The following is a 22,922-nucleotide window of genomic DNA, read 5'->3' as shown; positions in this document are numbered from 1 at the left end:
GTTAAAATAAACTGAGCGAGGCCAAAGGTTGGCTCAAAACGGATCCACGTCTAGTGGTTCAGAGGTTCTCAAGCAGAAGGAAACGGAGGGGGCGGGCCTGGGCCGGGGAGGCGGCTGAGCAGCAGCTGGGGCGGTGACGGTTAACTCGGGGGTCCCCGGGGCCCCCTGTCCGGGCCGTCCTTCAGCTTGTGCTTGCAGAAGAGGCTGTAGAGGACCCGCAGCGTGCTCTTGCTGTCCTTGTTCACGATGTCTGTGCCAGGGAGAGCAGGGCGGCCGGTCAGGCCGGGCCAGGGGTGACCGTCCCAGTGCCGGGACCCAGGGGTGGCCTGGGACTTGGGGCTTCAGTGCTAACTCAACTCCCCAAACCCCAGGCAGGCCTGGCAGCTGGGCACGCCCAGCCTGAGTCCCAGGCAGGACCGGTCGCACGGCCCTGCCCCTCCTCCCACCGTCCTCCCCGGCACCCCTCTTTTGGTACAGAAAGTCCTCAGGGTCTCACCTCTCCGGCAGCCCATCACCAGGGACTCGTCCCCCATCTCCTCTCCCCGGATCCTCCCCCACAGGGTGAAGCCACAGCGTCCCCCACAGCGTCCCCCACAGCAGCAAGAGGCTGGAGTGCACCTACCAGCACTGCCCTCCCCCGTCCCCGCCTCCCCCTCTGCGTACCCGCCCCGAGGCTGAGGCCCCTGTGGCCGCCGCTCACCTTCGGGGCTGACAGGGTAGTCGAGCAGGCCTTCGTCCTTCAGCAGCTCCAGGGCCAGGGTGACATTGTGCAGCTACAACAACAAGACCCCCCAGACGTTGGCAAAACAAGGCAGCCCCAACCCAGGCCGGGGCCCCCATGGCAGGCCCACCCTCATCCATGACGTCCAATGCGCACCAAGGAGGCCACCTCTAGTGGGAATGCAGCCACTGAGGAGAGCACCCAGCCTGCCAGTCAGGGAAGGCTTCCTGGTGGAGGCGGCCTGGAGGTAAGTCCGCCAGGGGAGGGGACTTAGCCAGGGGTAGGAGCACCAGTCCCTCCTGGCCTCTTCTGAGGTGGCCCCTGACCCTGTGGGTGACAGATGCCCTCAGAACCAGCTGCGTTCCATAGGCAAAGCATAGATAAAGGAGACCGGGGCTCCCAGTGGCCATGGGGATTATCTAAACTCACAAGATGGGAAGGGCTGGAACCAGGTCTGTCTCGCTCTGACGCCCATGCACGGCAGGCTGGAGGCTGGCAGAGCCGCCCGGCCCAGGCCCCCCGGGGCCCTAATTCCGGCTCGGTCACTGGATGACCTGAGCCGGGGAGCAGGTCGCTTGGTCCCAGGCCTCCCCTTGTTCACCTGCGGGGTTGGGGTCACCACCCCTCCCCCGTGCCTTGATAGGGGATACCGGGTGGGGAGCCCTGTCAGCCCGGGGCTCAGAGCAGACCCTGGGTCGGGGGTCACCTCCCTTTCACATCTAGTCTCGCCCCTGGGCCTCAGGTCCAATCCGATAGAGCCTACCCTTCTGTGTGGCAGCAGAGAGAGGGGGTGAAGTGGACAGCGAGCCCTAAAGCTGGCTGAACCCCTGATTCCCTGGGACCTCCAGCAGGTCCTTCCTCCCATGGTCTCAGGCACCCAATGGTCCACTGGGGGCTGGACATTCCAGACTGGTGGCAGCCTTCCCAGCCCTGCCCACAGCGGGCATCACACATGCCAGGCAGTTCCCATGGCAACCCAGCCAGGCCTGGAGGCAGGGCTGGGCGGGGTGGGGCGGGGGGGAGGAGTCCAGCCTTCCCCAGGCTGCCTCCTGTCACCTGGGAATCTGGGCAGGTCGAGTCTTGAGATCTAGGCTGTATGTCTGTGGATCACCCCACCAGGTCAAAGGTCACAGGTCAGACAAGTCACGGGGCCTGGCTGGGCTCAGTCCCTCATCTGTGCTGTGGGAAAGCCCACCTTCCCGCCTGCCGCTCCCAGGCTGCCGTGCGGGTCCAAGGTGACGATGGACAGGAATGGGAGGCACCCTGCGAGCTCTAACCGCCTGCTGACTCCCGTATCTGGGACACGTGGGAGGGCTGCAAGGCCCCTGAGAAAGGACTCTCCCGGAGGGAGTAGGGGTGTGGGTCGCAGTCCTGGCCCAAGGGCACTGGGCAGGGTGGGGGAGTGTCTTCTGCCTGCCCCCACGGACTCCTGCTGTGCCCGGGGGCCAGGGGCTGGCGTCCTCCGGGCAGCTGGCTCCCTGGGGCTGCGAGTGGCCGCGGGCCCTGCCTTGGGGTCTGAAAGGTGGGTGAGCAGTTGGTGTTGGAGCATCGGACGGACAGAGGGGTTGAGCTGGCGCAGGTCCAGGATGCAAGAGAGAGTGGGAGCGGGGCCAGCGGCCGCAGGGCTGTCCCCTCTCAGTCAGCCAAGGCGAAGACACAAGAGCCGCCCCCGGCCCCCAGCAGGCCACGCCTCGGGGCTGGAGGGCACCTCCGAGGGAGCGGGTCCGAGCCCACCACGCGTCCCGTCACTGTGTCCCCAAGTCTTCTCCCCAGACTGGAATATTCTGGAAAATGAGGGTTGCATGGCTGCTGTTGTCCACATTCTCAGGAACACGATTCCCAGGCTGCACAGAGTCACCGTGGGAGCGAGGAGCCCAGCGCTCCCGCCTCGCAGCCCTGCCTCTGATCCGGGGTAGAGACGGAGGCGAGTCCGTGACCAAACCGTCTGGGGAAATGCTGGCTGAGCACAGGGATAAGAAACCCTTTGCTGCCCTGACCGGTTTGGCTCAGTGGATAGAGCGTCGGCCTGCAGACTGGAGGGTCCCAGGTTCGATTCCAGTCAAGGGCATGTACCTTGGTTGCGTGCAGGTACCCAGTGGGGAGTGCAGGAGGCAGCTGATCGATGTTTCTAACTCTCTGTCCCCCTCCCTTCCTCTCTGTAAAAAATCAATCAAATATATTTAAAAAAAAAAAAAAAGAAGAAGCCCTTTGCTGAGTGTGTCCTGGTGTCGTGAACCTGAAGATTACGCGTGTTTTCCCAAGTGATTTGACCACAGGGTCCCTGAGACCAGTGTTTTGGAAACACTTCCTTCGTTCACTTATTTCTCGCTCTGAGCCAGGAGCTGCCCGGCCCAGATGCCTCTCCACGCTCTGCCCAGGGCATCACGTTCCTTCCATGCGGCTTGGCTACGATGAAGGTGAAACGTGGTTTTCTGCGGAGCCGAGGGGAGGCTGCGACCCGGAGGATGTGTTCAGACCCTCCGAGGAGCCATGTTGAATGTGGGCAGAAGGACGGAGCTGTCCCCGGGGCTGTGAGTCCCAGGACAGACGCTCTCTCCCGCCATCCCTGCGGCAATCTCGCGCAAACACCGCTGGCGAGGAAGGTCGGGTCGCTCTGCCAGGGTGGCAAGTTCTGTCCTCGCTGGGTAATGCCCCTCGGTGTGTCCTGCATCCGTTCCTGCAGCCGAGGGCTCCAGTCACGGCCCATACAACTCACTCCCGGGCCGAGCAAGGAGGCTGCCTCTCCCCACATTTCCGGTGGCTCGTCCTCGGCAGCCGGCTCTCAGATCGGTGGTGCGGGCGTGTGTCCCTGGCTTGTCACCGGGGTTTGGAGGTGAGCAAGATAATGAGCGTGAGCCATGATGTCCCACCAGCACCGAGTCACAGAGGGCTGTGCTGCTCTGGGGCCCAGCCTGCGTGTGTCCCGCCCACGCCTCCCCCGCACTGTTCACATGTCTGAGTCCTGTCTCCGGGACACGGGCAGCACCCAGGCCTCAGCCCCAGCCTTGACCCTCCAGAGCCCGGCGCCATCCCAGCAGCTTGGGGCCAGCCTCCTTCTGGTCGTCTCCCTTGGGGCTCACAGTGACTCCCCAGGAAGGAAACGAACGGGGAGGCAGCGCTGGCTTTGGAGACAGGTGAGCCTGCTGCCTAGTGACTGGTAAGAACCTGCGTGTGTTGCCCTTGTTCCCACACCCCCAGGCCCATGAGTGAGGGAGCTACACTGCTCCCCGCTGCTGGGATCTTCCTTGGAATGGGGATCAGCCCTGCACCTGGGATGGTGGAGACCACACCCACTGAAGGCAGGGACCACACCCACTGGAGGCAGAGGACATGCCCACTGGAGGCAGAGACCACGCCCACTGAAGGCAGGGACCACGCCCATTGAAGGCAGGGACCACACCCACTGGAGGCAGAGGACATGCCCACTGGAGGCAGGGACCATGCCCACTAAAGGCAGAGACCACGCCCACTGAAGGCAGGGACCACACCCACTGAAGGCAGGTCCCCAAGGTGCAAGGGATGAACAGCAGGCCCAGATGTGAGGAGAGGGGCTGAGGAAGGGACCTGGAGCAAGGCCAGGTGGGGGCCTGGAACTGGGCCAGAAACAAGGGTGTGAGCCTCACGCCCCCCAGGCAGGCTCAGGGACACTCGGGGACATCAAAGGAGACAGGAACCTTCCGTCCTCCCAGAAGTGCCCCCAGGAAGAGCCGCTGCTGCGGAGAGATAAGGGGTTGCCCTCCTGCCCTGGTTGGCGCTGAGCGGGCCAGGGGACCCTGTGTGACACAGCTGAGCTGGCCGCCTGGGGTTGTGGGAGGCCACCAGCCCCCTGGTTCCCACAGACCACACCTCCACGCCGCCTCCTGCCAGGTGTTCATTCACGAGGACTCGGCTGAGCCCCGGTGGGCGGGGACCAGGGCCACATGCCCCTCGGTGTTCCCCCCTCCTGGTTCCCCAAACTCTTATTATCTGCATGACTGGGGGCCATTGGGGGTTTGTGAGCCCATTTTAGAGACAAGAAGCCTGAGGTGCAGGCAGCAAGTGGCAGGGAAGGAGGCCAGAGCCCTCTGCCAAGTCCTCCTGCCACGGCCCAGCGACCAGCTGCTGCCCGTGTGGGCCTCAGTCTCCTCCCGGGGGTCACAGGATGCTCTCGCTGGCAGGAAGTCCATGTGGGAAGGGGGTTTCTGTCAGGGGAACAGCCTGCGCAGACGCCCAGAGGTGGGGGAGCGGCACAGGTGCCAGGAACTACGAAGGCACGTGTGATGGGGCTTGGCGGCTGGGGACGGCCGCGGGGCAGGGGTGCGGAGCAGGGGCCCACGAGGCACCAAGACTGTGGGGCTGTTTTCTGAGGTTCGCCCTGTCACTTCCCCCAGCAGCATCATTCTCTCCATCCGCCCCCAGGCCAGGCCACAGACCCCTGCCCGGACTAAGGCGGCCATCTCCCAGCCAGCCTGCCAGCCTCCAGGGCCCACGGGGGACTCCTGACGCCCACGGGGCCAGGCCCCCGCCGCCCCGGCAGCCCCAGCCGCCCTGAAATCTCTGTGCTGTGTCCACAGCGGAGCCTCTGTTGGCACCGTTCCCCACTGTTAGGGTTTGACTCTGCAGACCAAGCCCTAACCAACTCCACGGTCCCCTCTAGACAATGTCTCTCCTGATTTCTTCTGGTTCTACTGACCACTCGCTCCTTCAGATCCCCCGACCCACCCACAGGAGCCCTGGAAGACTGTGCATCACTGAGAGCACAGGGGAAGGGGGGGCGCGCGTGGACTGGGGGCTCCCAAAGAAGGAGCTGTGCTGGGCTGTCTTTCTGGCCAACACGGCACAGGGCCTGTCTCCAAGCAGGGCCTCAGGAATGAGGGGCCAGGTGCACGGTGGATGGGCGGGTGGGTGGGTGGGTGGCTGGGTGGACAGGCAGATGAATGAATAGATGGAGGGTGGATGGGTGGGCAGGCAGATGAGTGAATGGATGGATGGATGGATTGGCGGCTGGGTGGATGGGCAGCTGGGTGGATGGGTGGATGGGTGGATGGGCTGATGAGTGAATGGATGGATGGATGGATGGATGGGCGGCAAGTGAAGGGTTTAAGTAATTGGGTGAATGAGTGAATGGGCAAGTCAACAGATAGATGTGTGGGTGGGTGGGTGGGAGGGTGGGTGGATGAGAGGACATACGGGCAAACAAACGTGCGCTCCACCCTTCATGTCACTGGAGGTGATAAGTAAAGATGGGCCGTGCCGATTGCACAGACCGGTCCACTCAGAGGCAGACCCGCAGAGAATGTCCCTGGAGACTCACCATCTCCGCGGGGGAGTTGGGCGTGAGGTAGAATTCCTTCAGGTGCAGGAAGAAGCCCTCCAGTTGTCCAATCAGCAGGAGTAAGATGACGCCATCTGCAAACTACAGAGGGGGGCGCTGGGCACATGGCCTGGGTGCTGGGCACATGGCCTGGGCGCTGGGGGCACATGGCCTGGGCGCTGGGGGCACAGGGCCTGGGAGCTGGGCACATGGCCTGGGGGGCACATGGCCTGGTGCTGGGCACATGGCCTGGGAGCTGGACACATGACCTGGGCGCTGGGGGCACATGGCCTGGGCGCTGGGGGCACAGGGCCTGGGAGCTGGGGGCACAGGGCCTGGGCGCTGGGGGCACATGGCCTGGCGCTGGGCACATGGCCTGGGAGCTGGGGGCACATGGCCTGGGCGCTGGGGGCACATGGCCTGGGCGCTGGGGGCACATGGCCTGGGCGCTGGGGGCACATGGCCTGGGAGCTGGGGGCACAGGGCCTGGGCGCTGGGCACATGGCCTGGCGCTGGGGCACAGGGCCTGGGGGTCCCACTCTCCTTTCCCAGGCCGAGGGGCCCTACCGAGGTCACACAGCCTCTCTGGGCCTCAGCTTCCCTGTCTGAGACATGGGGCCGGCGTCCCTGGCCTTGAAGCATTGCTGTAAACGCAGCCACAGCAGGTACAGAGTGGCTGTTGGCTGCCAGCACCTCGTACGTGCTGAGAGAAGCGCTGTCCTACATTTCCAGGGAAAGACCTCATCGCTCTTTAAACCACACACTGTCCAGGAGCTCCAGGAGCACAGGAGAGAACGGAGCTAAGAGGAAAATCATTCCATCGGGAAAAGGCAGCGACCGGCGCACGGCTCCCTGGGCCGGCGGCCGCATTAATATTTCTGCCAGTTCCGCCTGTGTGCACAGAGATAAAGCCGTCGTCCTGGTACCGGCGCGGCATATGCTAATACAACCCAATTCCGCCTCTTCAAAGAGACAAAACACCAGTCTCAGGAAAACCACCCTCCAAAGACCTTCATGGAGATGCCCCGTGTTAGGGCCTCTCTGAGTGGCTGGCTCGGCCTGGACTCTCTCCAGTTGGCATATCCTGGTGATACCACCCAAATACCAGGCCTTCAGGACCCGCTCTGCCCACCCGCCTCTAGCACCGGCCTCGTCCAGGCCGTCACCCTCCAGACACCATCGCGTTCCCAGGGGAGAGGGGGAGCAGGTGGGATGCGAACCCGAGAAACCGCCTACCTGGGCGTCCAGGTTCTGCACGGACAGGCCCAGGCGCTCCACCTTCTGGTTGACGAAGGTCACGATGGCCTACCCAGGGAAGAGCAAGGACCCAGCCGGGGCTCAGGGTGCCACCTTCCCCCTCGGGGGACAGACAGCCCCCCTCGGCCCACAGCACCCGGCGCACAGCAGGTGTAGACCAGGGCCCCGTTTCCTCCCCTTTGTCCCCCAGGCATGGCCCAGGCGTGCGGGGGGCGGGGCGGGGGAACAGAGCTGCGGGGACTCGGGTCTCTCACCTCCTTCACGGCGCCCACCTTCTCGGGAGCCAGACTGAACAACTCATCGAAGACGTCCTCTGCAGACAGACCCACAAAGTGCTCGTCACAGTGATGTTATCTCTGAGCCAAACAGGGACTTCCTCCCACCCGTTTCTCAGCGTTACCAGGCCAGGGGGAGCTGGCGTTTTAGCTCAAGCTCCTGGAATTTAAAATCGGGCCTGGGGCCAAGCCACTGCCTCTCTGGCTGTGTGGCTCAGGGGGCTGGCCGCCCCTCTCTGTGCCTTGGTTTCCTCGCCTGTAAAGTATGGCTGATAAAACCTTCCAGCTAGGGCAGCCGTGGGCAAACTACGGCCCGCGGGCCGGATCCGGCCCGTCTGAAATGACTAAAACTAAAAAAAAAAAGACCGTACCCTTTTATGTAATGATGTTAACTTTGATTTTATATTAGTTCACACAAACACTCCATCCATGCTTTTGTTCCGGCCCTCCGGTCCAGTTTAAGAACCCATTGTGGCCCTCGAGTCAAAAAGTTTGCCCACCCCTGAGCTAGGGTCATTGCAAAGATTGAATTTGGTAGCAAAGATCAAATTTGGCGTGCTGGCTGGGCCACTATGAACTTCAGTAAACGTCATCCCTCTGCAGGGGATGCCGGGGATGGAATCTGCACCGCCCCTCCCCCCCACCCCTTCCTCTGGAAACTTGCCCGTCTCCCCCAGTTCCCTGCTCCACCCACAGGCCCACGGAGCAGGTGGCTGAGCAGGGGGCCAGCCCCGGACGGACACGGGCCCCCAGGTCTCCTCGCGGGCCTTTGTGGACTGGCAGAATGAGGGCATCGAGCCCTCCCAGAGGCCTGAGCCTGAGCGTGCACAGGGCCAGTGGAGGCAGCTGAGCCACGCCCACGGGGTCTGGGGACAGAGCATCTCGGCAGCTCAGGCTCCTGGTCCAGCCTCAGACACCTGAGTCCTCAGACTGACGCCCTTTGTCCACAGCCTGCATTTTCACTCTCGGCAGCTAACACCCTCCCCCAGGGAGGCTGGTCCTCAGCTCTGAGTACACAGACTGAGTAGAAGTGACCTTTGGATTCTGCCACTCAGTAGAAGTGACTTTTGGATTCTGCCACTCAGCCGCTGTGTGACCCCAGGCAAGTCACTTGGCCTCTCTGTGCCTGTGGTTCCTTCATTAGTGAAGGGGAAGAGCGGCACCAGATAGCGCCGTGCGCATCGAAAAGCCCCGTAAGCCAATGACCACAGTGCAAACACCGGGTCCCTACCAGGCCTCTTGGCCAGTGGCCAGGCAAGTGTCCTCGGAGGAGCCAGGAGTAGAGGCAGACATGTGCTCAGCTGACGAGGCCAGCGCAGCACGAATATGCTAGAAACGGGCTGAGGAGGCCCTGGTCTGTGGCCTTGCCCCTTACCGTGTGACCCATCCTCATGCTGCCCCCGAACAAACACTGCTCCCTGGGCAACCCCAGTGTCCTCATGCTGGCCCCCCACATACACACACACTCTCTCTCTCATCCGGCCTTGCACCTCCTTCTCCTCCCTGCCCCCAGTCAGCCTCCCTCCGCTCCCCTTCACAGAAGCCCTGGCAGTCATTATTTCTTTCTCCAGGTGAGGTGCCCCTTGGAGAAGCCCCTGCCCATATAGCTCTGTGTTCTGTACGGGTGGAAAAAAAATGTTAGGATGGTGGATGGATGGATTGGTAGATTGATGGGTGGATGGTGAATTAATAGATTGGTGGATGATGGATGGATGGATGATGGATAGATGGGTTGGTAGATAGATGGATGATAGATGGATGGGTGGATGGATGGATAGATGGATGGATTGGTGGGTGGATGGATGATGGATGGATGGTGGATGAATGGATTGGTGTGTGGGTGGATGGATGGATTGCTAGATAGATGGGTGGGTAAGTGAATGGATGAATAGATGAACAGCTGGCCATTCCAGTTGCCCGAGGAACAAATGAGTGAGTGAGTGAATAAATGAATGAATGGATGGAGGAAGGAATGGCTGGGCCAGTCAGTCGGCTGGTGAGGAGCTCTGCACAAAAGCAGCAGCCACATGATTGAACAAGCACTATTAAGCACCCGCTATGTGCTGAGCACATTTACAAATCCTCTTTTAACCTCATCACCAGCCTAAGAGGTGTGTGCCATTATTCATCCCATTTTACAGATGAGGAAACTGAGGCACCGGTGGGTTGAGAGACTTTCCCAAACTCATGTGACTAATAAATGGGAGGTTTTGCGTGTGAACCCAGGCCACCTGGCTCCCGAGCCCACACTTAACAGCTCCGTCCTCACCACCCATGGGGATGAAACATCGCTCCCCCCATGTGAGCCATAGCGTGAGAAGCAACAGCCATGCCAGGCAAGGACAGACAGAAAGGGACAAAGGGACCAGAAGAAAGCGCGAGTCCACAGGCAGGCCACAAAGGGAGGGGCACCAGAAGCCAGCCCTCCGTGGCCGCATGGCCGGTGCCACGCGTGCGACAGAAACAGACTCCCTCGTGGTCCGACAGTACTCACTTGCAGCTCGGTCCTTGTCTGCGCTAAGGGGGGGATAGGGGGAGAAAATGCAGATAAATGGTTAAAAACCTTGAGACCGACAGCTTTTCACTATGACAGGGCTTGGCCCCAGCAAGGCTGACAAAGAAGCCGGCGTCTTTTATCCCTGACAGCTTCGTACGGGGCAGGGCCCTGTGGACCGACAGCGAGAGAGCTCAGGCCCCGCCCTGGAGGTTTCCACACCCGCAGATGCCCGGATCTTGTTGTTTTGGGGGTCTCCCTTCTAGTTCAGGGGAGGGAAGTGTATTATACCGACAATAAAATGCACCAATCCTTCGTTTATAGCTTCCAGATGTTTACGCACTTGTGTGATCCCCACCCTCATCAAGGCATGGAACCGTCCCGGCACCCACAGCGTGCCCCCCGCCCCCCACTCTGCCCCCCAGACGCTCCCCTGCTTTGGCTTCTCCGGCCCGGCCCTGGCTCCTGCCTGTTCAGAAGTCTGGGCAAGTGAGGTCACGCGGGAGGCCCGCCGCTGGCTTCTCTCACTCCATTTTTACTGTCTTGACTTTTTGTTCACTTTCTTGTTAAATTTCCCACCCCGCCCCTGTCCCCGAGAAGCAAGGCTCTGGGCCCGAAGTAGGCCACGCTCTGGGGAGCCAGGGCCCCTCTGCAGGGAGCCGGGTGGGGGTTCGGGGGCAGCATAAAGGCAGAGGCGCCCCGTGGGGTCCAGGACACAGCTGGGAGCCAGAGGTGGCCCTCGCGCCATGTCTGAACTCACGGGGCAGAGAGGGGCGGTTTGAGAGTCACAAAGGGTGAAGGAACGTGGTGTCATGGGCTCCAACGGCACCGTCCCACTCCAGGTCCCCACATCATTCTCCCCTGGAACTCAGGCCTGGCTGGGGCGGCTCACGGGAGGTCACTCGGCCTCACTGGGTCGGGGGGACAGCCCACCCCCCCCAGAGGTGTCCTGGGGACGGTTAAATGGACCACAGAACCTGCTGGCAGGAAGGACCTTGGCCTCACTCCGCTCACAGGCTTGGGCCCGGCCATCCCTTACCCTGCGGCGCTTGGAGCCTGCCGGGAGCCGGTCCATCCTTGCTGTTTCAAGGGACCTGGCATATATGGCATACTGTTCTTAATATGTTTGCCCCAGATGCTGGGGTCCAACCCCAGCAGGTCCAGGGGTCCCCAAAGGTGTGGACGGAGTTGGCAAAGAAGGAATGACACGGAGACAGTGTTCAGTTGATCAGCAGCCTAGCCAGGATCTCTAGCCAAGTTCTGGTCAGGATCTCCAGCAAAGTTCTGGTTAGGATCTCCAGCCAGGTTCTGTGTCCATGTTCTCTTGCTAGGTTCTCCAGCCAGGTTCTCCAGGTTCTCCAGCCAGGTTCTGTAGCCATGTTCCCTTGCTAGGTTCTGTCTCTAGGTTCTGTTGCCAGTTTCTGTCCAGGATCTTTTGCCATGTTCTCTCGCTAGGTTCTGTCTCTAGGTTCTGTGGCCAGTTTCTGTCCAGGATCTTTTGCCATGTTCTCTCCAGCGAAGTTCTTCTGTCTCTAGGTTCTGTGTAGGTTCTGTGTCTAGGTTCTGTGTCTAGGTTCTGTGTCTAGGTTTTGTGTCCTGTTGTCTTGTTACATCTGTATTTATACCAGTTGATTCCAATCCTATCAATCTCTATTCCAAAGGTTAGGGTGTTTCTTATCTCCATTCCAGGAAGTAAAGATTATGTAGCTTAAGCATGATTGTTCATAGTTAAAGTGATTAATTACCCACCTGGCACTTAGTTAAGGGGTTTATTCCCTCCCTAACTTCAGGGGAAAATCCCTACCTGGGGAAACAACCTTTCTCAGAGAGGTGACCTTGGTTAAAACACATAGTGCCAAGAAGGTGAGCAAACATATTAAGAACAGTATGCCATATATGCCAGGTCCCTTGAAACAGCAAGGATGGACCGACTCCCGGCAGATCTCCAGCCAGGTTCTGTGTCCATGTTCTCTTGCTAGGTTCTCCAGCCAGGTTCTCCAGGTTCTCCAGCCAGGTTCTGTAGCCATATTCCCTCGCTAGGTTCTCCAGCCAAGTTCTGGTTTGGTTCTCCAGCCAGATTCAGTCACCAGGTTCTAGTCAGGTTCTCTTGCCATGTTCTATCCAGGTTCTGTAGCCAGGTTCTGTGGCCAGTTTCTGTCCAGGATCTTTCTCCATGTTCCCTCTCTAGGTTCTGTCTCTAGGTTCTGTGTAGGTTCTGTGTCTAGGTTCTGTGTCCTGTTGTCTTGTTACATCTGTATTTATACCAGTTGATTCCAATCCTATCAATCTCTATTCCAAAGGTTAGGGCGTTTCTTATCTCCATTCCACGGAGTAAAGATTATGTAGCTTAAGCATGATTGTTCATAGTTAAAGTGATTAATTACCCGCCTGGCACTTAGTTAAGGGGTTTTATTCCCTCCCTAACTTCAGGGGAAAATCCCTACCTGGGGAAACAACCTTTCTCAGAGAGGTGACCTTGGTTAAAACACATAGCGCCAAGAAGGTGAGCAAACATATTACGAACAGTATGCCATATATGCCAGGTCCCTTGAAACAGCAAGGATGGACTGGCTCCCGGCAGGAGCCCCCCCCCCCCCCCCACGCTCCACAGGAAACCAGGAGCCACAGACTGGAGGGACATCAGGATCGGGGTGTGTAGGGGTGGAGGAAGGTCGCCTCACATGCATCATCTATGACCCTCACCACAGCCCCAACAGGGAGGAACGCATCCCCCCTCTTCAGAGGAGCAGGAGGCTCAGAGAGGGGAGGCGACTAGCCCAGGGTCACACAGCTCACACGGCAGAGCCAGGGTGAAGGCCGGGCGGAGCTGACTGCCAGGCCTCTGAGCTGAAGCGGACTGAACGCTCCCAGCCAGGCTTCGTAGGGGCCATGGGCCAGGCACCCTGCCCAGAGCGGGCCTCCAGCAAACGTTAACGGGAAGAGGGAGCCGAGGACGCTTCTGCAAGCAGCCGCCTCTCAGACCCACCCAGAGAGCCCCGCCAGGACCGGGGCGGCCCTGCCTCTAGGAGGACAGAGCTCGCTGGGCCCGCTGCTCACCGGACAGACAACAGACTGAGCCGGCTGAGCTGGGCACTCAGGACAGAGCTCCCGCCCTGCGTGCAGAAAGCGCTCCGTAAGTGCTGGTAGTGTGAGTGAGCGCTTGGTGCCCTTGCCTCCCTGCACCAGGAGGCCCGCGGGCTCAGGCATCGATGTCAGGGTCGCTCAGCAGCAGCACCTCCCGCCCCGTGGTGGCTTCCCGGGAGGGCCCAGGCCCCGGGGTCCTCCTGGCCCCGTGGCTGTGGGTGACCTCATGACTGAGGGCCAAGGCCCCTCTGATCCCAGCTCTGCCTGCTGCTGCTGGTAGAGAGGGTGAAGTGAGCTGGAGGAGGTGGGCATGTCTGGGAGGGCCAGCAAGATGGAGGGGCCCCGGGTGTCCCCACAGGCCTGAGCGGACAGCAGAGTGTGAGGGCCCCTCCAATCCAACCAAACCCCGGCCCCGGCCCTGCTCCCTCCCTCACCTGCACTCGGTGAGCTGCTCCACGGACTTCTCCGACTTCAGGCCGCTCTTGGTGCTCTGAGAAAGGAGAGGAGGGACTGTGTCACCCGGTGAACGCAGGGGCCAGGCTTGCTGCTCGGTCTAGAGGCCAAAGCCGCCCATGGAGCCCAGTCCTCCTCAGGGTGGCCTCCTGGCAGCCTCATCACTTGGTCCCCTAATTGTCCTTCCCATGAGCCTGGAGACCCACAAGGACTAGGACCAAGTCAGCCTCGTTCCCCAGGAACCCCCAGAGTCTCACCAGAGCCTGGTTCACTGAGGTCAGTAACGAATGAATGGTGAGTGGATGGATGAATGACTGGATGGATGAATGGATGGATAGATGAATGGGTGGGTGGGTGGGTGGATGAGTGGATGGATGAATGACTGGATGGATGGATGGATGGATGGATGGATGGATGGATGGATGGATGGATGGATAGATAGATGAATGGATGGATAGATGAATGGGTGGGTGGATGGGTGGGTGGGTGGGTGGGTGGATGGGTGGATGGATGAATGACTGGATGGATGGATGACTGGATGGATGGATGGATGGATAGATGAATGGATGAATAGATGAATGGGTGGGTGGATGGGTGGATGGGTGGATGGGTGGATGGATGGACGGACGGATGGATGGATGGATGGATGGATGGATGGATGGATGGATGGATGGATGGGTCAATGAATGGATGGGTGGATGGGTGGATAGGTGGATAGATAGATGGATAAATGGATAGATGGATAGATGGATGGAGGGGTCGATGAATGAGTGAAGAAATGGAGTCCCTCTGATTTATATAAGAAGTATAAACAAAAGCCATGAAACTGCTCAGTGGGTAAGCTTAAGTAATGGTTTTGAAACAGTAAGAATAATTCACCTGAGTTAGGCTGGGCTTGGCCTACTCTGTTGGGTCAGGTTAAAGGTGAGCCCCAGGATGGGATGCCCACTACTCATGGGTACCCAGAAGCTGGGGTACAAGGGGAAGCAGGCGGGGCCCCAGCTGTGGTGCTGAGTGTGAGAGCGAGTACCCCTCGGGGTGAGAAAACTGGGGCCATCATCATAGCTGTCGGCTAGGGAGTGAGAGACGGCACCCAGGACAGGCCGTGACTCAGGGTGGGACATGGTCCATCCCCAGGACCTGCATAACACCCAGGCAGGTCCCCACCTCCGGTTGGCCTCGCTGGGTCCCTGCTGCTCCGCTGGACTCTCGGCATCTCCCGCCCACAGCTTGAGCCCTGCTGTCCCGGCAGGATCTCCCATTCTCACGGCTCCCCGGCTCCCGGGAGCACACTGGGCTCGGCCCCACCCCCTGCTTCATCCGCCAATCCAGGGCGTGAATGTGGACCCAAGATGCTCACCCATACGATGGAGCCCTGGCCCAGCCCTCACCTCCATGGTGATCACCTCCACCTGCACGTTGGGTGGGAGGGGCAGGTCGGCCTGGAAGCGCTTGGCCAGGGCCAGGAGGAGATGCAAGGTGGCCAGCAGGTCCTTGTTAAAGATGGCTGGGGGGAGGGACACAGGTCAGAGCGGGGCCACGATACCCGGGGCCATGTGGGGCCTCCTTATCCTCACAACAACCCTCTTCGACCAGCGAGACCTGTGTCCACCCCTGGGAAGCAGAGGCCTGGAGATCTGCATGCAGACCTAACAACAGGCTCCCACCTCGGCGAACACGGCCCAGGGCACAGCCGCGTGGGGCCGGGGACTGGACGCGGGGATGTTCTCCAAGGCGCTGTCTACACCTGAAACCACCACGTGTCCTGTCCTAGCGTCGGTCACTGGTTGGACAAATTGTCAGGTTTAAGCTGAATGTGACTTAAGTCAGGGCCAAGGTCAACATTATAAACACCAGCTGCTGGACGTGAGGCAGGAAGCAAAGCGGTGAAGGCAGTGGCGTGCGGCCCAACCAACACAAATCGAGTTTGAAAACTGTTACATCATTGTCACCCAACCTTGTTACTCCCTTTCAGCCTCAGTTTTCTCATCTGGGAAGTGGGGAGAATGTAGAGCTTGGAATGACGGGACGTTCATAGCAAACTGTTACCCAGGAGGGCGGACTGGCTGCTTTGCACACCGTCATTTCCTACGAGCAGGCGCCGCAGACAAAATAGAAATAAACTCAGAGGCTGGGCCGCCGGGCCCCCTGACGGGTAGACGGGTAGATGGGCGCGTCACGGCACTTGGCACTCAGTCAGCAGAGGCTGCGCTGTGGCCAGGACTGTGTGCATCGTCCTCGTGGGGGCTTCCCTGCAGTGACGCCTCGGGGACAGGAGTGCCCAGGACTGTTTGTCCTCACTGACCGGCCTTTGTGCCCACTGTGCACCTGCCTGAGGCTTCTGCCTCCTTCCAAGCCCCCAGGTTGTGCCCAGACCCGAGGCGACCGAACCGTGCCCCGTGGGTGAGAGAAGCCGTCCCCACGCAAAGGGACCCAGGCTCCGGGCCCCGCCCCGGACTCCAGCCGGCTGAGGCCCGCGTACCGTCCACGCTCCACTTGGGCTGCTCCACCTGCAGGCAGCGGTTGGTGGCCTCCAGGACCACCTCGAGCTTGCGCCTCTGGCTCATGGCGGTCAAGGCGATCTCCTCCACGTCCAGCTTGGTCCCCGCCAGCTTCTCTGCGGGCAGGAGTGGGGGGAGGGAGAAAGGAGGGGGTGACACAGTGTGGGCTCCTGCTGGGGCCCCATGGCCAGAGCGCTTCCCCCAGGAGGCTGAGCCAGGCCAGCATTCAGGTAGTAAGAGCGCCCGCCCCTCACCCCTCCGCAGGGGGGCAGGCGGGCTGTGGGGCTGAGCAAGCCCGCCCCTCATCGGGACCCCACTGTGCCCGCCCCGCCCCACCCCCACCTCTCTGTGAGCCTTTTAGCCGGGCAGTGTGGTCAGCAGTTAAAGCCCCACTCCCCCGCTTTCTTCACTGCGAGACCCTGGACAGGTTACCAGGCCCCGCAGCGCCTCAGTGTGCTCATCTGTGAAACGGGATGGGAGCAGCACAGAGTGCTGACCCAGGACCAGAACCAGACCCGCCCGCCCCGCGGGGCCTCCCAGCTGAGTGCAGAGACAGACCTTAGACCAGGCCGAGCTCGCACCAGCAGAGGGAGAGGGTGGGGAAGGCCCGAGGGCCCGGAGGCAGCCCTGAGGGGGCTTTGTGGGCTGAGAAGGGAGCAGCGGGGAGCAGCACCCCTCCAGGCCTGCTTCCCGCAGCGGCAGGAGCCCTGGCGGGCGGGCCGTGGGGGGTTGCTGTCCCCGCAGCCCACTCACAGCAAGCGCTCCACACACGCTCAGGAGGCAGGTGCCGGTGGGAGGGCCCAAGGCTTAGCAACGTTCAGCGGGTGGGAGGGTAAGGGCGGTGAGGGGCTCACCTGCAGGGCAGGGGGGGGGGCAGCCACTTACGGAAAAGGTGGTGCAGGATGAGCCCGTCGAACACGTCCTCCTCCAGGCTCCGGACCACAATGTGCTCGGGGAGGAGCTGGGCGTTGATCCACTCCATCAGCACCTGCCGGGCCCAGAGGACGGCTGAGTGACGCCACCTCTCACCTGGCCCCTCGCCTGGCTCAGTGCTGCCCTCATCCCGGAGTGCCCCCTCCCACCTGCCAACTCCCACCCGTCCTTCAAAGCCAGGTCACACACCACCTCCTCCAGGAAGCCCTCCCTGATCTCCCAGACTGAGTTAGGGGCCTGGTCTCGGCTCCCGAAGACCCTCTGTGTCTCCACCACAGACCTGGGCCCTGGGAGGCTGTGGTTTGTCCAGTGCAAGGGGCTGCTGGTGTCCCGTCCCAAACCCTAAACTTGACCAAGTGCTGCATAAAGGCTGCTCCCTCTGCAGCTCTGCTGGAGGCGGGGCTGCCCACCCTGCCTGTGCTCCAGGGGCCAGAAGCAGCAGAGAATTACTGCCTGGTCTCTTTAAGGAAGAGGCCTGAGCCAACCAGGACTTGGTGTATAAACCAGGCTTTCCCGAAGGGACCATGCTGGACCCCTCTGTGTCCCAGGGCCCGACAGTGGGAAAGTGGGTGGAGGGAGCAAGAGAACGGGAGGGAGGGAGGGGAGGAGGGACACTGGGCCGCAGGTCTCCGGGAGCGGAAGGTGGTGCAGCCAGGAAGCCCTGGGAGGAGGCGGCAGAAAGGCCATGCGGAGACCAGAGGAAGGCGGAGGCCTGAGCCCGTGCCCAGCGGGTCCTGCAGCCACGGACAGGCTGTGACCTGGGAGACACGCCCACTCTCACCCCTTCACAGCTGCCCGTGGCCCCGGGCCGCCCAGCGCGTGAAGGAGCGTGGGCTTCGGGGCTGATGCCTGGGTCAAACCCGGCTCTGTCACTGCCCGCCCTGTGCCCCGACAGGCCAGGCCATCTCTCTCTGAGCGTCGCCGTGCCCTCCCTGGGGTGTGGGGGACAACGGGTCCCTCTCGATCTGCTGAGGCTGGCTGGGAGCGTGCATAGACAGGCATACAGTCAGTGCCCAACCAATGCTCCTTCATGCAGCCACTCAACAGGTGTCTGGGGGCCTGTGGAGTCGCCACCTGCCAGCCTGAGGTCAGGGAGACGGGAAGCTGCCTCCGGAGAAGTCAGGGTGGGAGAAGCTGCCTCACCTTCTGCAGTTCTTCAAATTTGGGGTCCTTCCGGGACGCGGGGGGCAGGAATTTCTTCTTTTCCCCTGGAAGCAGAGGCGAGCATGACACGCTGCAGGGCCCTGGTCACCTGGAGAGCTGTCACCATGGCCGCAGGGGAAGTTGGTCTTGCTGCTTCACACACACACCCACGCACACATGCACACACACAAACACAAATGTACTCACACACAGTCACCCCCACACACAGATGCACAGGCACCTACAGTCACACAGACACACACAGTCAAACACATCAACACACACTTGCACACATATGCACACACACAGACACACACTCTCAGATGCACAGGCATATGCACTCACACATATAGACACACACAGACTCAGACACATACTTGCACACACAGATACACAGACACATACCTGCGCACACAGACACATAGTCATAGACACAGACACATACCTGCGCACACAGACACATAGTCATAGACACATACGTGCACCAACTACACACAGACACAGAGACAGACGCCCCTGAGCACCAAACACCCAGCGTGGCGGGTTTTCACTCATGCCCGGTCCTCCCCCGCTTCCTTTGCTGCTGTTTTCCGCAAACCCCAAGCTCCTCCCAGGGCGGCCCTCGTGAGCGCGGCTCATTCCCAAGCTCTGCGCGTTGTGTGCGGGGAACACACTCAAAACGGCCGCGTGTCTCTGAAGCTCCCAGTGAACTGGGTTCTGTCCCACCGGACGTCTGCCTGTCTCCCCGGTGTGGACACGGGCCACCTGGTCACTCTCTGAGCCCCGGGACCCTCATCCGCAGCTTCCCCACGGTCTAGATTCACGGGACGTACCGCGTGTCAGGGCTGCAGGGACCCCAGCGATCAGCTAGCCCTAATGGACAGGGAGAAACTGAGTCACCAGGCGGGGATGGCCTCACCCAAGTCAACTAAGTGCATCTCCTGAGTCTTCCATTTCCTGGTTGCGTCGCCATCTCCCATTTATTTATAAAAAAAAATTTCTGTCATTTTGACGTGTGTACACATGTGTCTTATGTTTTTTATTATTTATTTACCACAAGTAAAGGTCAGGAATTGTTATCTTTCTTTTAAATTCTTGTACTGTTTCCCTTCATTACCGCTGTGTCTGTGCTCCATGTGGGTGACGTAGGTGCTTATGGAGGTGGGTTCCGACTCACGGCGAAAATCGCGTTATGTTGTAGGAACGGATCTCCGACGTCACCGAGGACCTACTGTCATTGTGCTACAGGGACATGAATTCCAGGGAGCCCCTAACGCCCTGGCCTGGGGACTCGGGTGCCTCTCGGGGTGTTTTCGGTCACAGGGAGAGGCCAGCTTGGCGCACCGGCCAGCCCCTCCTCCTTCCAGCCATCTCCTCGGAGAGAGACGTGGGGCAGTGACGTCAGGGCCACAAACCCCCACGCTCAGAACACAGACATGCCGATGGGCCCGCCCTCGCTGAGTGGCTCCTAGCCCGCCCCCACCCCCACCCCGCCCCCGCCCCTGCCCTGCAGAGACCAGCCCCCCCCAGATCTCAGGCCTGCGCAGAATCCGCCTGGACCGCCTGGGGGGGGTGCAGCCCGAGGCCTGGAGCCGCCCCCTCGGGCTCAGCTCACTCACAGAGTTACCCTCCACCCCGGGAGGGGGCCGCTGTGCCTCAGTGTCCCCGTTTAACCAAAGGCAGTAAGAGCACCTCCCCTCAGAGCCACGCATGAGACGCTGTAGACAGAGGTGCTTAGCTCCGCACAGCACATAGTAGGCACGCACGGCACATAGTAGGCACGCACGGCAAGTGGCATCCTCCCCCTCAACGTCACCATTAACCCAGAGATGTGGGCTGCTAGGGGATGGGGATAATTGCAGAAGGTTCCAGAAGCAGGAGGGGGTGTCGGGTACAAAGCCGAAGGCAGACATTCTGACAGAACTGGTGCCCAGTGGCAACCTGTACGGATGCCTGTTCCCGGGAGCAGCCCGTTTGGCTCTGGGATGCAGACACCCCTCACCCCCCACCCCCACCCCCCACCCCCATCTCCACCCCACCCCACCCCACCCCACCCTGCCAGGTTCCGGCACCTTGTGGGAGCTCCTCCTCCGCCGGCCTGGGCGCCTGCAGCAGGTTGTAGAGGGACTCGGGCTCCATCCTCCGCCAGCCCTGGGGTGCAGGGACAGAGGGTGTCATTTCTTCCAGGCCGGGAGATGCGGGGACAGGGTGGGAGCTGGCTCTGGGGGGGTGAGCCACTTGCTGTCTAGGCAGGGGGCAGGGTCCCTGACGGAGGCCGCAGGCAGCATTCCTGGTCTCCGGGTGGAGCAGGGCACAGGGTGAGGGCACAGGGTGGGGGCACAGGGCAAGGGCACAGGGTTGGGGCACAGGGTGGGGGCACAGGTTGAGGACACAGGGTGAGGACACAGGGTGAGGACACAGGGTGAGGGCACAGGGTTGGGGCACAGGGTTGGGGCACAGGGTGAGGGCATAGGGTGGGGGCACAGGGTGGGGGCACAGGGTGAGGGCACAGGGTGGGGGCACAGGGCGAGGACACAGGGCGAGGGCACAGGGTGAGGGCACAGGGTGAGGGCACAGGGTGGGGGCACAGGGTGAGGGCACAGGGTAGGGGCACAGGGTGGGGGCACAGGGTGAGGACACAGGGTGAGGACACAGGGTGAGGGCACAGGGTGGGGGCACAGGGTGAGGGCACAGGGTGGGGGCACAGGGTGGGGGCACAGAGTGGGGGCACAGGGCCAGGGCACAGGGCCAGGGCACAGGGCTGAGGGCACCGCCTGTGCACAGGCTCCACAGGAACGGGGCATCCCCAGCCGGGCACAGTGTCCAGCCCACCAGGTTCCTGTAGCACAGGAAGCCCCCACACATACCCCACCCCCACACATACCCCACTGCACCCCACAGTCAGGACAAAGGGGTGGCCACTCCTCAGAGCTTCTTCCATCCAGAAGCCCTGAGCTCAAGGGGAATCGGGGGGCCGATGTGTGTTATCTACAGGCCCTGAGCTCCTGCGGGGGCGGGGGCAGGGGGGCAGGACCCTGAGCCTGGTCAGCTGGGCGCAGCGCACCTCCAGCCTTTGAGTGAGGGACCGGAGCCGGGGGGCCACTGTCACCTGGACTGGTCCCCACTCCCTGAGGCTTGGCTCTCAGGGGTGGCCTGGCCCTGCTGGCCCCCAATCCTGGACAGGGCTCTCTGCAGGGGCTCTGTCTCCGGTGGTTTGGGGGCTCGCGCTCCGCAGCGTGGGAGAGGCCGCACCCACGGCGTGTACAGGAGCTCACTGTGGGGGGACCCAGCTCGTCCCCCGCCTGCGGCGAACCAGCAGAGCCTCCTTCCTGTTCCCCTGGCGACTTCCTCTCCTGCTCGCGGGCAGCCGTGCCCCCGCGTTCCTCTCCGCAGCCCCTGGCCCTCCCAGCGGCGCCAGGCCTAACGACACCCGGGCCGTGTCGGCAGCGCAAACCCTCCGGGGTCGGCCCCACGGCAGGGCCAGAGCTGCACTGAGCAGCGGCCTGCACGGGCCGGAGCCCCCCACACCGGCAGCCAGCCTGGGACACGCGGGACCGTCCTGCCCTGAAGCAGGGGGACGGGGGGGCTGGGGGACACGGCCGCCGGGCTCCCCGAGTCCCCAGCCTCCTCTTGGACACGGATTCAGTGAGGACGTGGCCAGAGAGGAGGGCAGGGCCTGGCCTGGGTGTCCCACGCCTCGGTTCCGGCGGCTCTTCCTCATTCTGGCTGTGACTTCGGCCGACCCCCGGCCCTCTCTGTCCTGCCGCTTCTTAGCACAGAGGGCCGGACCTCATGCTGCCAAGGCAGCTGCCTCAGCCACAGCAGCCGGGCAGGCCCTTCTCGGCCCCAGGCCTCAGTGCCTCCCTCTGGGGGCGGCCTTTCTCAGGGGAGGTGACCTGGACCCGGAATCTGCTCACCTGGCTCCACAGAGGCAGGACCGGCCCCTGGGGACAGGGGACAGGGGACAGGGGACAGGGGACAGGGAGCAGGAGCTCCGGGGCCACTAGGCCCAGCCCCCTCAGCTAAGACTGCGCCCGCTGCCCTCAGTTTCCCTGCCCCTCAGAGCCCTCCGCGTGTGAGCTGGGATGCACAAGACTGCAGACAGACAGACAGACAGACAGCCCAGGCCTCCCTCGGGCTGGGATGCCAGCAGGACTCACCCGGCGGCTTCCTCCACGTGAGAAAACGAGGGTCACGGAGCTCCGATGGTGGCCCCGGCTTCACCCAGAAGCAGGTTCCGGGCTCCCCAGGTCAGAGGGGCTGCAGGCCCGGGAGGCAGGGGCCAGCCGCCCACTTCCTCCGCTGGGGCTGGGGCTGGGGCTGGGCGCGGGCTGGGGTGTCTGCAGGCTGCTCCCTCCCCCACAAGGAGGCCTGGTGCTCCCAGATGCCACCACAGTCCCACCGGAAAGCTCTGCGGGCCCGACCCAGCCCCACCTCCCGGCCCGATGCCTCGCAGGCAACTCGAGTTTAGTATTTTGACTTCCTCTCCTCTCCCTCCCACTGAGCAAACCCGGCCAGTTCCTCCCCAGGTTTCTAGTCGCCACCAAGGCTACAGGGGGAAGTCGGCTTCCCCTGAGGCCCCCACCCCAGCTGCCAGGCCCCCTCCCTCTCGCCTGGACCACACAGAGCCTCCTGCTGACCCCCATCCTGGCGGCCAGCTTCTCCCAACTCCAACCCGGCCCTGGCTCTCTCCACAAGCAACACCCCCACTCACCCACAGCCCATCGATGGTGCCCAATCGCTCTGTCTCAGCACAACGGACATACAT

The 22,922-nt window shown here is 61.8% G+C and overlaps 1 protein-coding gene across 2 annotated transcripts; it reads right to left on the bottom strand.

Annotated features, from left to right (window-relative positions):
* Positions 1-22,884, bottom strand: PARVG (parvin gamma). Of its 2 annotated transcripts, XM_036298801.1 has the most exons (14): positions 22,869-22,884; positions 22,315-22,321; positions 20,227-20,305; positions 18,155-18,219; positions 16,964-17,066; positions 16,060-16,194; positions 14,969-15,084; positions 13,559-13,614; positions 10,041-10,063; positions 7,526-7,584; positions 7,251-7,319; positions 6,015-6,116; positions 701-773; positions 1-250 (listed from the first exon to the last, which is right to left on the bottom strand). In XM_036298801.1, the coding sequence occupies exons 1-14, from the start codon at positions 22,877-22,879 to the stop codon at positions 141-143; spliced, it is 1,008 nt and encodes a 335-aa protein (XP_036154694.1). In that variant the 5' UTR covers positions 22,880-22,884; the 3' UTR covers positions 1-140. The 2 variants fall into 2 exon arrangements, with proteins under 2 accessions (XP_036154694.1, XP_036154695.1); XM_036298802.1 differs by lacking the exons at positions 20,227-20,305; positions 22,315-22,321; positions 22,869-22,884 and adding an exon at positions 18,988-19,593 and having other exon boundaries at positions 2-250.
* Positions 22,885-22,922: the final 38 nt, after the last annotated feature.

The sequence above is a fragment of the Myotis myotis genome, unplaced genomic scaffold, assembly GCF_014108235.1.
Source record: "Myotis myotis isolate mMyoMyo1 unplaced genomic scaffold, mMyoMyo1.p scaffold_m19_p_3, whole genome shotgun sequence".
Lineage (NCBI taxonomy): Eukaryota > Metazoa > Chordata > Mammalia > Chiroptera > Vespertilionidae > Myotis > Myotis myotis.
Note: the sequence above shows the minus strand (reverse complement) of the source record. Positions and strands in the feature narration are given on the sequence as shown.